We start from the raw sequence: 14,762 nt of genomic DNA, 5'->3' as shown, positions 1-14,762 counted from the left end.
GGTGGGGGGGGTTTGGGGGGGGTGGTGGGTTTGGAACTGATGGAATTGTCCTAATAACAAATTGGTACACCTTTGGAGGGAGGTAATATTTTCTTGTTTGTCCAACAGTTAATGATTTAGCCCTGGGTTTCATAGATGGTTGATGTTTAAATCCCATGTGCCACCCAGTGTTGCTATTCTGGTCCCCTCTCCCTCAGCACCATCCTGCTTTGATGTCAGCGCCTGCTCTCATGCACGTTCCTTTTCATTCCTTCATCTACTTCCATAGAGAGCACTCCTTTGATTTCTTCCTGCTTATCCTCCTTCAGCATGGCCCGTTTATTTATATATTTATATGCATGTATTCAAAATATTCTTTTATTTCCCCTTTTGATTCCCCTTTTCTCCCTTTTCACTGTACCTCCTTGCCAGCTTCTTGTTTTCATGTGGCCCTTGATTTCTCTGCATGGTACCACCTTTCTGTTCCTGGTCTGCCTGTCAGGTTTTCTTGCCTACAGACTTATCTTTTTAGTGGAATCCCTTGGTATTACACATACATGTGTAGCCTTTATCTCCTAGTACACTGCAGTGTTTGATGTGAAATGAAAAACCCACAACGAGTTGGTTAAAAGCCTCCCAGTAATCAAGGAAGAAGAATTATTAATTCTCTTCAGGGGTCCAAGCTTAAGATGACCTACTTTACAGCTGCAGTGTCTCATTGCTGCATGGTGGGGGAATATGAAAAAAATCTTAAAGTAAACCCCACATGGAAAATCCATGCACATGAAATAAATGAACCAGCTACAATGCTGGGTATTTGTACAAGTATTTCTCCATAGCAGTGCAAAAACATAAAAAAATACAAATGCTGTAAGTAAAACTGTCACTGAGGTGCAGAGATGGGAAATACATGTTATAGCCCTGCTCTCCTGCTTGGATCCTTATCCATTGCATCTTCCTCTGCCTTAGGAATCAGCAGTCCTGAGTTCTTACTGTTTTCCCCAAGGTTAGAACACACAGAGGCCTGTTGTCAAATGCTGCTTTCTGGTTTCTCTTTGAGGAAATGAAATCTCCCTCCTTACCTGCCAGTTTATTTATAGAACAAGTGGAATGAGGGAAGGGAGGGGGAGTGAAATAATTTGTGTGCTGCTCTTATCTGAGCTAGCAGAACATAAATCTGCTTCTGAGTTAGAAGTTTGTTTTCCCCCACCTGTAATGGGAGTGGGTGGTTTCTGTTCCACTGCTGACCCTTTGTACCTGCTCAGATATAATGACAGGATCAGTGCCTGTTGCCCAGGGTGATGGAATAATTTTACTACCTGCTACAAGCTAAAAATGTCACTTCTGGATATAGAGTGGGCAAGGAACACACCTTCTTAAAAGTATGGAAGTAGTCCATTGATGCTGCATTTTGTTTCCAATTTCCTATATGCTTTTCCTGTCCTTCACTACACCAGTGTGCCTCTCTTTGTCCTGTTGCTGTGTGAATTCAGGTCAGGCAGGAACAAGGTACCAGCACTTTTACACTCCAGGTCATTCATTCGACTCTGATCCTTCCAGTCAGTTTTTCCTAGAGATAAATCAAAGCACTTTGAAAAAGGCTATTGGAGAAAGTCAGTAGCACAAAGCTGTCATGCAGAGCATTAAAACTGTGAGCAGAATTACAGACCATTACTTCCAATATTTTCCAGGACTTCACCACTTGCTGGTAGGTCTTGCCACCTTCTGGAGCCTGTTTCACATGTGGCTCATTCAGTGAGCACAAATGTAGCTGGCTTCACAAGAATGAATGCTCTCAGCCATAAAATTGCCTGGTTTGTTGGGGCTGAGTGCCTGAAGCCCAAGGTTCAATAGCATCAGCACAGAATTCTGCAGAAAAAAAAAACCAACACAAAAAAATAAAGGAGAAAAAGGAAATGAGGGTTATTTGGAAGCAACTCTTTCAGCCCAGAGTATGGGGGGCAGCAGCACGATGTGGGTTCATGTAGGAAAGGCTGTTTCAGAGTACACTGTTCTGCTGGAAAATTCCTTATTACTGACATAGTGGTGAAACAAACCACTGGTGAAATGGTGGAGAAAACTAGATAATGCAACTGTAATGTAAATATGACTGACCAATGGATAATGGATCAGTAAACTGCAAACTGGTGATCTGTCATCCAAAATATCCATCTATATTGGATGAGATAGATTTAGTTTTCCTAGCTTTTCTTAAAATCCTGCAGAGTTTGATGCTTTAGAAGAAGTCTTTACACTGCTTTTAGTCTGTAGGGCCATGTGATTATGGCCAAGCACTTTCTCCATAAAAGTTTTGGAAGAAAATTGCATAAATTTTGCACAAGCTTCAGGTGGGTTTTACAGACATTGAGAGTCCATCCTTGTAAAATAAAGGGGACATTCATAACAAGTGGACTGGACTGATGGTGATGGAGTGCTTCTACTCAGTGGAGCTGCTTGATTAGTCAGGTGAGAACATGAATGTGCTAAATCACATTTCCTTCTGCCTGCAAATGAATTAAAGGCAGGCCTGCTTTAAAAGAAAAAAGAACATTTTCAAGAGTCTACCTAGAAAGAATTCTAAGCTTTAATTAGCAAATTCTGTTTAAGTGCTTCATGTATGATCTTGGAAAATGTTACCTGGCAAGCCTTCTTTTTAACAGATTTCATAAGTAGATATTAACTAATGCATAATAAATGCCCTGTATTGTAATCTTGATTTAGACAGGAATAAAAAGGATCTTGTACTTCTGCAAATTTCATTACTGGTCTCAGCAAGAACTCAATCCACTTGCCTCCCAGCTCCCACTATTAATTTAAAATACATTAGAGCATGTAATGTTTGTTTTCCACCTATCTATATGGAATCATCCCTTTTCAATCCAGAAGGGAATCGCTCTCGTTGGAGAGAGGTTTTCAGAATCGACAGATTTGGGTTCCAGTCCCAGCCCTGTCACTGACATCATTTCAGGCAGTGGATGAGATAAAATCTCTTATCTCAGTGTCAGGCATTCCCTCTCCAGTGGTTTCTGAGCTGTTGTGGAGTTTGTACAGAAAGTGTCTCATGAGCTTCCCAGTGTGTTTGTTTTGAAGCTGAACCATCTTTCCGGCAGGTTTGGAGCAACGATGCTGAGCCTGGAGATCCGGGGCATAAGATGTTGACAGCATTCCTGAGCTCTCCTCTTTATTATCCCCCCCTAAATATTTTGAAGCTGAAGTCGTTAATGTTGGGTGGAATGCGGAACAGCCCGCCGAGTGCTGTAGGAGATCCCAAAAACATCTTGATTGAATTAGAGGGGAGGTGGAGGGGAGGAGGTCTGGAACAAAGAGGCCGTTGAGAAGCTGGCACCGCGTGCTGGGAGTTCATGTCCCAGCGAGGGGTGGCAGCAACTTCCAGCTCTGCACATGGTGTGTGTGCACCCTGTGGTAACAAAGGAGTGTGTGTGTGTGTGTGTGTGTGTGTGCACGCTTAGGGCAGCTTCTGTTTTCCCTGTTTTGGGCTGAAGAACAGGCTTGAGAGAGGCAGCTTGTGAGAGTACTGAGGTTCCAAGTCAGCACTCCTGTGGAACAGTTCCTGTTGTCACCCTGCTGAAATGGCTTGCTTGTGCTCTTGGGTGCTGTTGATAATTTCCCTGATGTGCAAGGGAAAGGAAGGCTGTTTCTGTCCCTGCTCAGCAGGGACCTCTGCAGCAGCCCAGGTGAGGTGGTGCTGGTGCCCTGCTCTCCCCCTGCCTCCAGGAGCATTAATGCTGCACATCAAACTAGATCATCTCCCAGACCAAGAGTTCACGTGTTTAGCCCTGATAGGATAAGGAGGAGACAAGGTTTGTGGGGACACCCCCTCCCCACATGCACACACAGTTTGTTATTGGATCTGATTAGATCAGATTTTGTTGCACAAGCCCTTCCTTCTCAGGCTTTTTAAGGGATGTACAGATAGACTCTAGTTGCAGGTACAGCCAGGGATAGATAATAATGGAATTTATCAGATTTTATTTTGCTTTTATTGATTTCTTTCCCCTTGAGATTGTTTGTCATTCTAAGCTCTGTCTGCCTTTCAAAAATATGGTATAGAATTTGAGGTTGACATGGATATTGATACCTGGAGATGTTTGCAGCTGCAGAGACTGTGCTCCTGGTTTTCCTTGGCACAGATTTTATTCGTAATTCTATGGCACATTTGAGCATGATCTGGAAATCTCCCATGCCTGTCTGGCAGTGGCTGGGATCAGCAGCCTTCCATCTGGATGCACCTTGAACTCCGTGGGATCTCAGAAAAGTTCTCTTTGTGCATCAGATCCACCACCTTCTACAGCACTCGAACACCAGTTGTTTTGGCAATGTCTAAGGCATTTTCTTTTGACTTTCCCATTCTGCTTCCTCCAGTGTATTTTCATTTATTTGGCTCAGCCACCTCAGTTTTTTCTCCTAAACCCCTTTGTTTGGTTTTTTTTTTGGTGGAATCAGTACTGGGAGTAGCATTTAGTGAACAGAGTTCAATTGCATAGATCTTGTTTCCATGACATCTGGGTTCTATCTTACCTTCATCTTCATGTAAGTTTTTTTCCAGTCCAGCAATCTGGCAGGTTTTTTTTGAGAGCTCTTTTGGAAGCACAAAGACTTTTGTGTTTTGACAATTTGGCACTTAGAATTCTTCTTTTCTTCTTCAACCTGAATATGCATTAAAATATTCATTTTAATCTATTTCGCATAATTGATGCTTCAGCAGTTTGTACAGTGAATGAGCAATTTTATGCAAGAAATAAGCAAATGAGCTGAAAAGAACAGGGTGAAAGGCAGATGATTGGTCCAGTCCAGGCAGTTTAACCAGCACAGTCAACCGTGCTGCTGAAAAGCTCCTTCTGTGTGAAAAGTTCAGTGCTCAGGGCATTTAAAACAGACTCACCCAGTCACTTTCATTAATCATCTCCCATGTAGAGAAGAAGTCAGTCATCAAATCTTTGCCTCCCATATCACTGCAGTGATGAGCTGCAGCTTCAGCTTTTTTTTGTGCTTTCAGAGATGGAAAAACTGTAGATTTTGTTTCTGCAAACTCTCTTGGAGATTGGGTGTCACCAGCTCGTTTCTTCTCTTTAAATTAAAGACTCCTCACAAAAAGCAGGATGCTCCCCCTTGTCAGTGTTTGTGTCAGACACAGTTTTTTCCAGTAGCACATCTGGTCACCTGGGGAGCAGGTTTAGGAACATGGAGATGGACGATGCAGAAGACCTGACCTTGGATGCTGCTGCTTGAACGTCCCATTGTGCTGACAAAGCTGGTCACCATGTCCACAAACAGTCAGTAACAAAGCTTCTCTCCTCTCAGAAGCACAGTAAACTCTCAGTACTGCTGAACTGGACAACATCCCAAAAAGAACAGTTTAAAGTTAAATTATATAGTCTTTCTCTTTTAGCTTTTGAATTAGTCAGTATTATTTTCTCATGGTGTAAGGCTATCTTAACTTGTTAGGCAGAAATGCTGGTTTAAGTGTGGGTTTGTCTGCAATAACTTCTTATCTTTTTCTTTTCCTGAGCTTTGTAGACATAAATAATCTTGAACCTATCAAATCTGCTTAACTCAATAGATATTATATGGGTCTGACATGCAGGGCATGAGGGCTTCATCAGGCAAACACTGCCCTAGGAGGCAGCGAATGAGTAAAGTCTGGAAACTGAATGGAGTTGTTATTGTTACAGTAGATGCCTTTGCACTTTCTAATTAGTGGGAAAATCGAGAGAAAACATAGTTATTAGGTGATGAGTGTTTAAGCCTGCTTGTGTTTTTGTGAACAGAAATGTTGGTGTAGAGAGACAAGATGTCTGTGCTCTTCCTTGGCCTCTCGTTCCTCACCTGGATGTCTTTTATTAGCAAAACCTCAGGAAAAGGGGAATTTGATGTGCTTTATCTGCTTCCTGCACCCCAGGATGATTAGAGCTATGAAATTACAGGCAGGGGTTTGAAAATGCTGAAGATTGTACTGCAAGGGCAAAGTGCATTGCTGAGATTTCTGCCATTAAACACAATAACTGTCGGGATTTTTTCCGGTTGAATGTTTTACAGGAGCAAAGCTGCTGAAGCTCCTGTGCAGCCCAGGCAGGGACATTGTTAGTGAATGTTCCTTGAGATGGATCTGTCCTTTCCCTCCAGATATTGTATGTGGTTGGGTTTTTGTTTGGTTTAGAGAAGGCAACAAATCCTGGTGTGTCTCTCTGCTCCTTTGTCTGTTTTGAGGCTACAAGCAAACCTTGGGCATAGATCTCACCCCAGGAGCTCTACCCTGGTGCAATTCCTGCCCATCCACCAAACTGAGACACATTTTGTCTGATGGCTGACCAAGGCAGCTCTGTTTTATTCTCACCCTACCCCCATCTCCCCCTTTTTTAGTACCCAGCTTCCAAGGTTGACTCCAAAGCCTCTTCCTACCACTGAGCTGCCACACTTATAGTTGCTGATTATCCTTAAATTTAGGAGTTTTTTTGGGAGCTTTCCCCTTTTTGGCCCAATAAGTGGCTTTATAAATAGTTGATGATTAATCTCTCTCATTTCCCCTCCTCTTCCTTTTTTTCACCTTAAAGGGTGTATTGTAGAACACTCTGAACCCAACAGCTTGGATATTTTTGTACTATGTGGCAATCTCAGCTGCTTGCTACAAGGCAGGAATTGATAGCCAGCTCCCCATCAGAATGGATATGGATTTTCCTGGTGTTTCAGAGATGATAAGACATAATAATGTGACCACAGAACAGGGCTGAAGCAGTAAATTAAAATCATTTCAGCAGCCTGTTTGGATGAATAAGATAACAATTGGGACATCACTTCTTGGAGCCTTCAACGGCAAAGAGAAGAAACATCTGTTTGGGTCTAACTGTAACTTTATTGACTTTATTCTCTTTCAATAACCATAGGCTGAAAGATGTAAACTATATTACAAAAAAAAAAGGGAGATTTTTCTTGATGGTTTATGCTCCTGCTATAGAGGAAGGGGTTTGTTGAGGTCAGTGTGCAGGGCAGTGCTGCGCGGAGGCGGCAAGGCTGCACCTCTGCTTTGCTTTGCAAGGTGTGTCAGCAGACAGTGGCTCAATGGGCTTTTTGATGTGTCTGAATTTCTCAGCTTTTCCCAGGGAAGCTCTTCAGAACAGGAGCAGTGACAGTTTTACCATGAAATCCTGCCTCTAATGAAGTGAAGATTAAAAGTACCATTGAACTCATTAAGTAGGAAAGTCGCTTCACCCTCCTTTGCATGCGAGCTGTGTTGTGGGCAGAAACACCTTCAAAGAGGGCTGTGCAGACAGGGGTGTCCTCCATCCCTAATTACAGATGCTCCTTTTTGGGTTTTCCACTGTCTTTATTAGGAAAATAGATGCTTATCTGTTCCTGCTGGTGTTTAGCTAAAGCCAAATGTGTGGCAGCACCAGCTCTTTGTGCAGCAGCTGAATTCCACTGCACACAGTGTAGAAGGTTTGGCTGCCTGTTACCTAGCAGGGAGTTGAAATAAGTAAATGTATTTTTAAAACCTGGCACTTGGCTGCAGGCAAATTCAGCTGTCAGCTAGTTCTGACAACCAGTCATATCCATCTGCACTTTTTCCCCCCCCCTCATTCAGTTGTTTTAGTGAAGGAAAGAAGTTTATGAGTCTCACAGTCCTTGGTTTAACTGGACAACTCACGTGTTGCCCAGGACAGAGTCATTTCTGTTGATATGGTTAAATTATTGTAGTCAAAAAAGAGAAAATCCAATTGCTTAAACCTTTATTCATCTAAAATTGGAAATGGGAATGTATGCATGGAGAAGAATTTTTCTATTATTTTATTTTAATGTTGAAGTGATGGTTCTTTTTGTAGCTCTGGTGATAAAACACAGAAGTGAAGGCACATTTGCCAGGGGAGGCTCCAGGGTGTGACGTGCTGTTCTGGTGCCTGTGGAAGGAGATGTGAACTTTTGGTAAATCTTGCAGAGACTCAAAGGAGAGATTGTGCATCTGACAGCACATAGTTGTATTTTTCTTTAATTCTGAGGAGCTTTATCCTACAAAACTAAAGAAGTAAATACATGGACAGGGATGGTGTGCTCAATAATAGGAAAACTGAAGTATTGCCTGTTTTGTGACACAACATTCAGTAAAGGAAGTTCATTCTTGTTGCCTTTCTTACCCTGCTTTTCTTCAACTTCCATATTCCAGGGTATGCCAAGCTGTCCTATATTGACAGTCTTGCTTGATCCTGCTGAGATGGGCAAATCCATGTGTTTCCAGGCTTGTAATGTGGAAAATCCTATGTCCCCTGGGGATTTCCCTGCCTGCACACTGTGAGACCCTTCAGACTGTGCATGTGTAACATTTCAGTTTATTAATACTGTGTGTGCAATTTGACCATAAGTGGCTCTGGGCTGAGCAGTTACTGGATTTGCCAGCATAAATAGCAGTCTTTAATTGAACCTCATCTTTTTGTAGACAAGGAGCATGTTCACTTCTTCTGCCATTTGATCGTCTTCCCCAATTAACTTTCATTTCTCTGTTTTGTTGCAGAGCAAGGAAGTGGGATTGCAGCTCCAGGAAGACTTGATGAAGGTCTTGAATGAACTCTACACGGTAAATCAAACTGACTTCTTGGCATCTTTTCAGACAGAAGGAAGAAGTGTTTGACTTCTCCCAGTCTGCTGCTACAGCAGAGACTAAGCCCCAAGACTGATGAATGTCTGCAGCCTGTGCAGTTTGAGGCAGTTTGTGTTCATCATAAATCTCACTTCTTTTGCTCTATCCTTACATTGTTCCAGCTCTGGAAGTGTTGGCTCCACTTTTCAAGGATCTCACCTTAGCTCACACATGCTACTAGCTGCAGTGTTGGTTTTAAAAAGAGTAAGAGATGTGAGAAGTCTTTCCAAATATGCTAAAATTCTTCAGTCTGTGTTTTTGTGTGGTCTGAGCACACAAAAGGCAGCACAGGGCTGCAGCAGGGGGACCCACTGTGTGTTTGTTTCTCAACTCTTTCATAAAACAGCTCCCTTTAAAGTAATAGTCTTCATATGTGCTTTTGCTTCTCAGTAAATCCATTGGAGACACCAAGAGAGGCATTGCCTTGGGAAGAAGGAATGTGTTCATAAAAGTTCATGTGCAGCTTGGGGATTTTTCTCCTCATGTAGGTGGATGGAAGGGCCTGTTGTTTGGTCAGATTTTTGCTGTCTGCAGCTGTTAGTGAAGTAGTTCTCTCTTAAAAGCAGAACCTACCCATGGTTTTGTTGCTCAAAATGTCTTGTCTTTGGTCCTTCCCTAATGACATGTTGGGTTGTTATGCTGAGGTCCATGTTCTTTCCTTCATTCTTTCAACAGATGATCCAGGGATGTTTCTCAAGCTGTGACATATCAACCTGGTGATGAAATTCAGTATTAATATCAATGCTAGAGTATGAGGAGGGGCTTCCCTGAAATTTCCTGTATCAGCATAATGTATAGAAGGGATTTGTTTCATGAGACCATCAAAGCCAAATACTCAGACTGATCTGTTTAGAAAAAAGGGAGCTCAGGAAGAGGGGAAGAGGATTCATTATGTACCAATGTTCTGGCTGCTGCAGTGGAAGAAGAGGAGAGACTGGGAATCCAGTTTAGGATTTTTGCTCCTTTTCTGCATTTGAGTGTTTAGCATTACTGAGTCTCTTCTGGGAGCAGAGAGGGTTTGTGTTCCTCAGTGGGAAAGCCAAGCAGGAGCCTGGTGGGAGCTGGAGGCACTTGGAAGCTGCCCTGTGGTTCCATGTGCTGTGGCTCTGGTTGCTCGTGCAGCCTTGGCTGCCAAGGGGACGAGCAGACTCTGTTGTGCTGGTGTTCCTGAAAGGCAGACAACGTCCCTGGGCTGTGAAGGTGGCTTTGTAAATGTAGCAGTGCCTGTCATCAGTGCTGCCTACTCTGGAAATTATTTTTTATTGGAGGGCACAATCTGATTCAACTTATGAGTCATGTACTTGGATGGGATCCTGGGGAGGAATACGGGCCTGTCTCAAAACACAGACTTTTAGGAACTGAGATTTAGTTCTAAGCCAAGTTCACATGGTACTTCAGTGGATAAGGTGGCTGGTTAGTGGAGTTTACACAGTCCTGTGTAGTCATTTCAGTCTCTGACAGGTCATTGAGCCAAATACTGAGTCCTGGTAATTTCTCTATTACTGGAAGATCTTCCAGGATTCAGCCTTTGATTAACAAAGCTATGTGGGGTATTAACTTTTTTAATGTCAGTGCCAGGAGCTTGAAATCTATTTATTCATTCCTTCTGATGTACATTTTTAAATTGCCTCATCACCAGAAAATGTTCTTGCCTTTAAAAAAGCTGGTTCTGCTGATCATATTAAAATATATTTCTTAATTGACTCTATTTAATCACTGGTAGGATTGCTTTTATTGGTACTTTTTGAAATACTTCCACCTGTTCTTTTTTTCTGCAGGGTATTTAATGAATTGGCAGAATCCCTATTTTCAGGCGAAATGGGTGCCCATGAGAAGTCTTTAGTTTCCCTATACAGATAAAATACAGAGGATTGTTATAACCTCTAAGTTTTTGCCCTGAGTTGTCCCTGCAATCAGTCCCTGCCCTCAGCAGACTCAGTGACCCCCTCCCAACCCAGGGCAGGCACAGCTCCTGGTTACCAATCTGGCATAATCAGCAGGATAAAATAATTACAATTGTCATTTTTTAAATCTTTTTTTCTGCCTCTCTTGCTTTCTGCCAGTTCCACTTTCAGCGATGCAGGAAGAGAAACTACTTTGCATCTATTATTATAAATGCCTGCTTTATAGTCTAAGCAGATGCAGGAGCTGAAAGTGTGTGTGTAAATTATTCAGAAAGTCTCTCTCTAATATTGGCTGGGTTCACATTCTCTTTCATGTTTAAATACAACATGTCTTTGTATCTGAGATCCTTTGCTGATCACTGCGTGAGGAGAGAGCATGTGTCCTGCTCATCTAGAGTTATGGGTACGGTTCAAACTGAGGTGAAACAGGTATAAATGGATTTTAATCTAAAATAAATGATCTGCAAGTGGGGTCTTGGTTAATCCTGCAAGGACACTGTTGGGGTGTCTTTATGCAGCTCTGCATTATTTTTTTTGGCCCTCTATCAAGATAACATAATCGTGTTTGCTTTGGTGTCTGTGTGTGAATTAAATTGCTTTGTAATTTTGGATAAAAAAAATCCAGTTGATGTATCTTACCCTTTGGGGGTTTTTTTGGTTCTGCTTTCTTAACAGAAAGCTAGACATTAATATCCTGTGAAACAAATAGTGTTTGGGTTGGTGTTGGGTATTTTGTGACTTTGGGGGATATTTATCTGGAGTTATTTATAAAAATGGTGCTATTATAAAAGTTGTCCATTTGCTCAGGGACCAGGTCTCCCTGAGCAAAAGAACCACACTCTTTTATTACTATTTTTATGACATAAGGTAAACAGAAGTGCTTTTTAATCTCAAATTTGATGTAAGCAAATCAAGCCTGAGCTGCTTTGCAGCCGGTGTGTTCAGACTTGATTTGCACACAGTTCCTTGAGGTTTGTGGTGTTTAAAGGACTGATTCATCCAGATGACAGACTGATGGGCATCCCTTCTGAAACCCTACCTGCTGATGAAAAGCTATCATTTTCCAACATTGGCATATGCTTTTCTTTGAATAGTAAGGAGGCTGGATTTAGTCTGTGCCTTTTCTGGGTTTTATGACTCCTTTATTGGGTTGTGTACAAGAAGGCACGTGCCGAAGTTAAACAAAGAAGCAGCTGCAAAATAATCCACTTTGATTTCAGATTTCCGATGCATTTTGAGAGCCACTTTCATCTGTGCATCCTCCATCATGCTTTTTTGAGATGTGACATTTCCCTGAGTATTTTGCTGGTTTATATATTTCTAACTCCCAACTGGAAATCAGCTCTGACTGTCCAAATGCCTCTACTTAGTATAATGTCCTGCATTTAATATAAACATGATGGAAGGCTATTAGGAAATGGTTATCATAGAATCATGGACTGGTTTGGGTTGGAAGGGATCTTAAAGATCATCCAGTCCCACCCCCCTGCATGGGCAGGGACACCTCCCACCAGCCCAGGCTGCTCCAAGCCCCATCCAACCTGCCCTTCAACACTGCCAGGGATGGGGCAGCCACAGCTTCTCTGGGCAACCTGGGCCAGGGTGTCACCACCCTGACAGCAAAGAATTTCCTCCTCTTGTCCAAACTAAATCTCCCTTCTTCTAGTTTTAATCCACTGTCCTCTCAGTACAAGCCCTTGTCAAAAGTCAAGTTATGCTAAAGCAGGTTACAGTTTGGGGAGTGCATTGGCCAAATAAAAAAGGTGTTGCAGCATGTGCCTTGTTTCTTAGGATTTTTTCTTTCCTCCTATCCTGTGAGCTTTCCAGGTGTGTGTGTGTGTATATCTATATCTATTTCTGTTACATGCATAGATATACTGTTTTCCCTGAGACCTGGGCTTGCATTTAAAGAAACATCTGTATCCTGGTTTGTGGGCCAGGTAAACCCAGCAAATGGAGCTGTGCCTCTGACTCTTGTGTGTCATTTTCTGCAGGTCATGAAAACCTACCACATGTACAACGCTGACAGCATTAGTGCCCAGAGCAAGCTGAAAGAGGCAGAGAAACAGGAAGAAAAGCAGATTGGGAAGTCAGTGAAGCAGGAGGACAAGCAGACACCACGCTCCCCTGACTCAACTTCCAACGTCAAGTTTGAAGAAAAACACGTTCGACGAAGCTCTGTCAAAAAAATAGAGAAGATGAAGGAGAAGGTACAACCAGAGCCTGGCTGCTGCCTGGGGAGGGCAGAGGGGGCACCTGGGCAGTGGTTCAGCACAGGGCTCACCAAGTTCCCTCTTCTGTGACGTTCGAATGCAAGTCTCGGTTTTTGGACAAGTTTTAAATGTTCAGATCTGGGAAAGACAAAAGCCAGCAGCAGGTTTTAGGACAGTCAGGTTTGCATTTTGGGTTAACCCCAGGTGATGCAGGCATGGCACAGAAAGCTGACACGAGGTGTCACTGTGAAGGTAACAACTGCCTGCCTGGAAGTCCTGGTTAATGTGTTTTGTTCCTGTACAAAGCACAAGGTTTTTGTTTACCATTTGTTGCCAGTGTTAAATCTGCAGGGAGATGTGCAATCACAAATTGACTTCACAGGCAGAGCCAGTTGCCTTAGCAGTTGGCCAGTCAGTTAAGCAGTTTGGCAATACTCAAGTACTTGGTAATTAGTATTACTTGATAATATTCAAGCTAATAGAAGGTGAAGAGTTATTTTTGATTGAGGCTCTGAAAGGACCAAGTTTAGGCCTAATTTCTGCTGGAAGAGCTGGAGTGCCTGTGACACCCTCTCTGGAAGTGCTGGAGCTGGGTTGTAATTCTTCCCTTAATCTTCCCCAACTTCCAGTCTGTTTTCAGACCTTACATACAAAGCTGTCTGGCACAGTAATGCTTAAAAACATCTAAATAGTTCATCTAAATTAAAAGTCTTTGAGTCTTGATAAAACTGGAACCCAAATGAACACAAACCATGTGAGCAGGGTTAGGTTTGTTCAGCACACTGGTGTTGCCAAGGGTGCTGCTGCTCCTGCTGCACCTCCTCACAGTGCATTCTGTTTTTTCCCCCTCTCCCAGAGGCAAGCAAAGTACACAGAGAACAGGCTGAAGGCAATTAAGGCAAGAAATGAGTATCTGCTCGCTCTGGAAGCCACCAATGCATCTGTATTCAAGTATTACATTCATGACCTGTCTGATCTCATTGATGTAAGTGCTGCTGCTTGGGTGCCTGCAATGAATATCATTGTCATTAACCCTCGCGTGTGCCTCTCCTTCCTCAACATCCTAAATACCTGGTCACCTCTGTACAGCTGAGGAGGGAGGGTCTTGGGTGGGCAGCTTGGAGGGGACCAACAGGCGTGATAATTGAGCATGAAGCTCTTAACTGAGCTTTTCTTAGGTGGCTGGGGGGCTGTTGCACAAGAAACCTGGCATTGAAACGTGTAGGAGGAGCTGCTTAGTTAAAATGAAACCCAGTTTCAGTATCACAGTGTTGCTTGACATTCTCTTATTTACTGTTTTAAGCAAAACCCTCAATATTATAACTCAGAAGCACAGCAGTATGCCAGTTGGTAAAATAAATGAGGAAAGAAGCATTTTTTAAAGGTGCTTTTAGCTTGTTTTGAAAAATTCCAGGTATTTCAAGGTTAATGAAAGCTGCTCTGCAGCTGAATGAAGAACTGTTGTATTCATGGGGCATCAGTTCTGAGCAAAATGCACAGCAAAAAGCTCCCAGTCTCTCTTCATTGAAAACTCCAAATTGCCAGTGGGGAATCCTGAGATTTTTCACCATCCCCACCTCAGCCTGCAGAACTAGAGGAGCAAATGCACTGAACACATTGTGTTTGGGTCACTGACTGTTGCTTGATCTTACTGTGCTTGCCAAGGACAGCCCTTCTGCTGCCCCTGCTAGAAACACTCAGCTGCAAAGCCTGAAGGGAACTTGCTTTGTAGGAGGGGGCAGTAATGAACAGAAGTGTCTCTAGACACAGGCAATAAAGAGCACTCAGATCACTATTAATTAGTCAGCTATCATAATACCTAACTGTATGTATAATACATTTATTCTGCTCATCATAAAATCACATGAAGTGCACTTCTGCTGGGTATTTATTTAAGCTTGTCCTTTGGAGGTCAGGATTGACAGAGCTTGATGGTTTTCAGGAATACTGTTACTGCAATGTGTCAGCTTTTGCAAAATGGCTGCAGTGAAGATGTAAGTTTTGTTTGTCCCTGCTCCT

General features: G+C 42.7%; 1 protein-coding gene across 1 annotated transcript in view; it reads left to right on the top strand.

The window, feature by feature from the left end:
* Nucleotides 1-14,762, top strand: part of SRGAP2 (SLIT-ROBO Rho GTPase activating protein 2) — a 94,111-nt gene that overhangs the window by 43,791 nt on the left and 35,558 nt on the right. The window contains exons 6-8 of the mRNA XM_009997521.1: nucleotides 8,501-8,563; nucleotides 12,525-12,740; nucleotides 13,600-13,728. Of these exons, the coding sequence (XP_009995823.1) occupies nucleotides 8,501-8,563; nucleotides 12,525-12,740; nucleotides 13,600-13,728 (408 nt within the window). The remainder of the gene's footprint in view (nucleotides 1-8,500; nucleotides 8,564-12,524; nucleotides 12,741-13,599; nucleotides 13,729-14,762) is intronic.

This window comes from Chaetura pelagica, unplaced genomic scaffold (assembly GCF_000747805.2).
Source record: "Chaetura pelagica isolate M959 unplaced genomic scaffold, ChaPel_1.0 scaffold215, whole genome shotgun sequence".
Classification (NCBI taxonomy): domain Eukaryota; kingdom Metazoa; phylum Chordata; class Aves; order Apodiformes; family Apodidae; genus Chaetura; species Chaetura pelagica.
The sequence above is the reverse complement of the archived record's forward strand: the minus strand, read 5'-3'. Positions and strand labels throughout refer to the sequence as shown.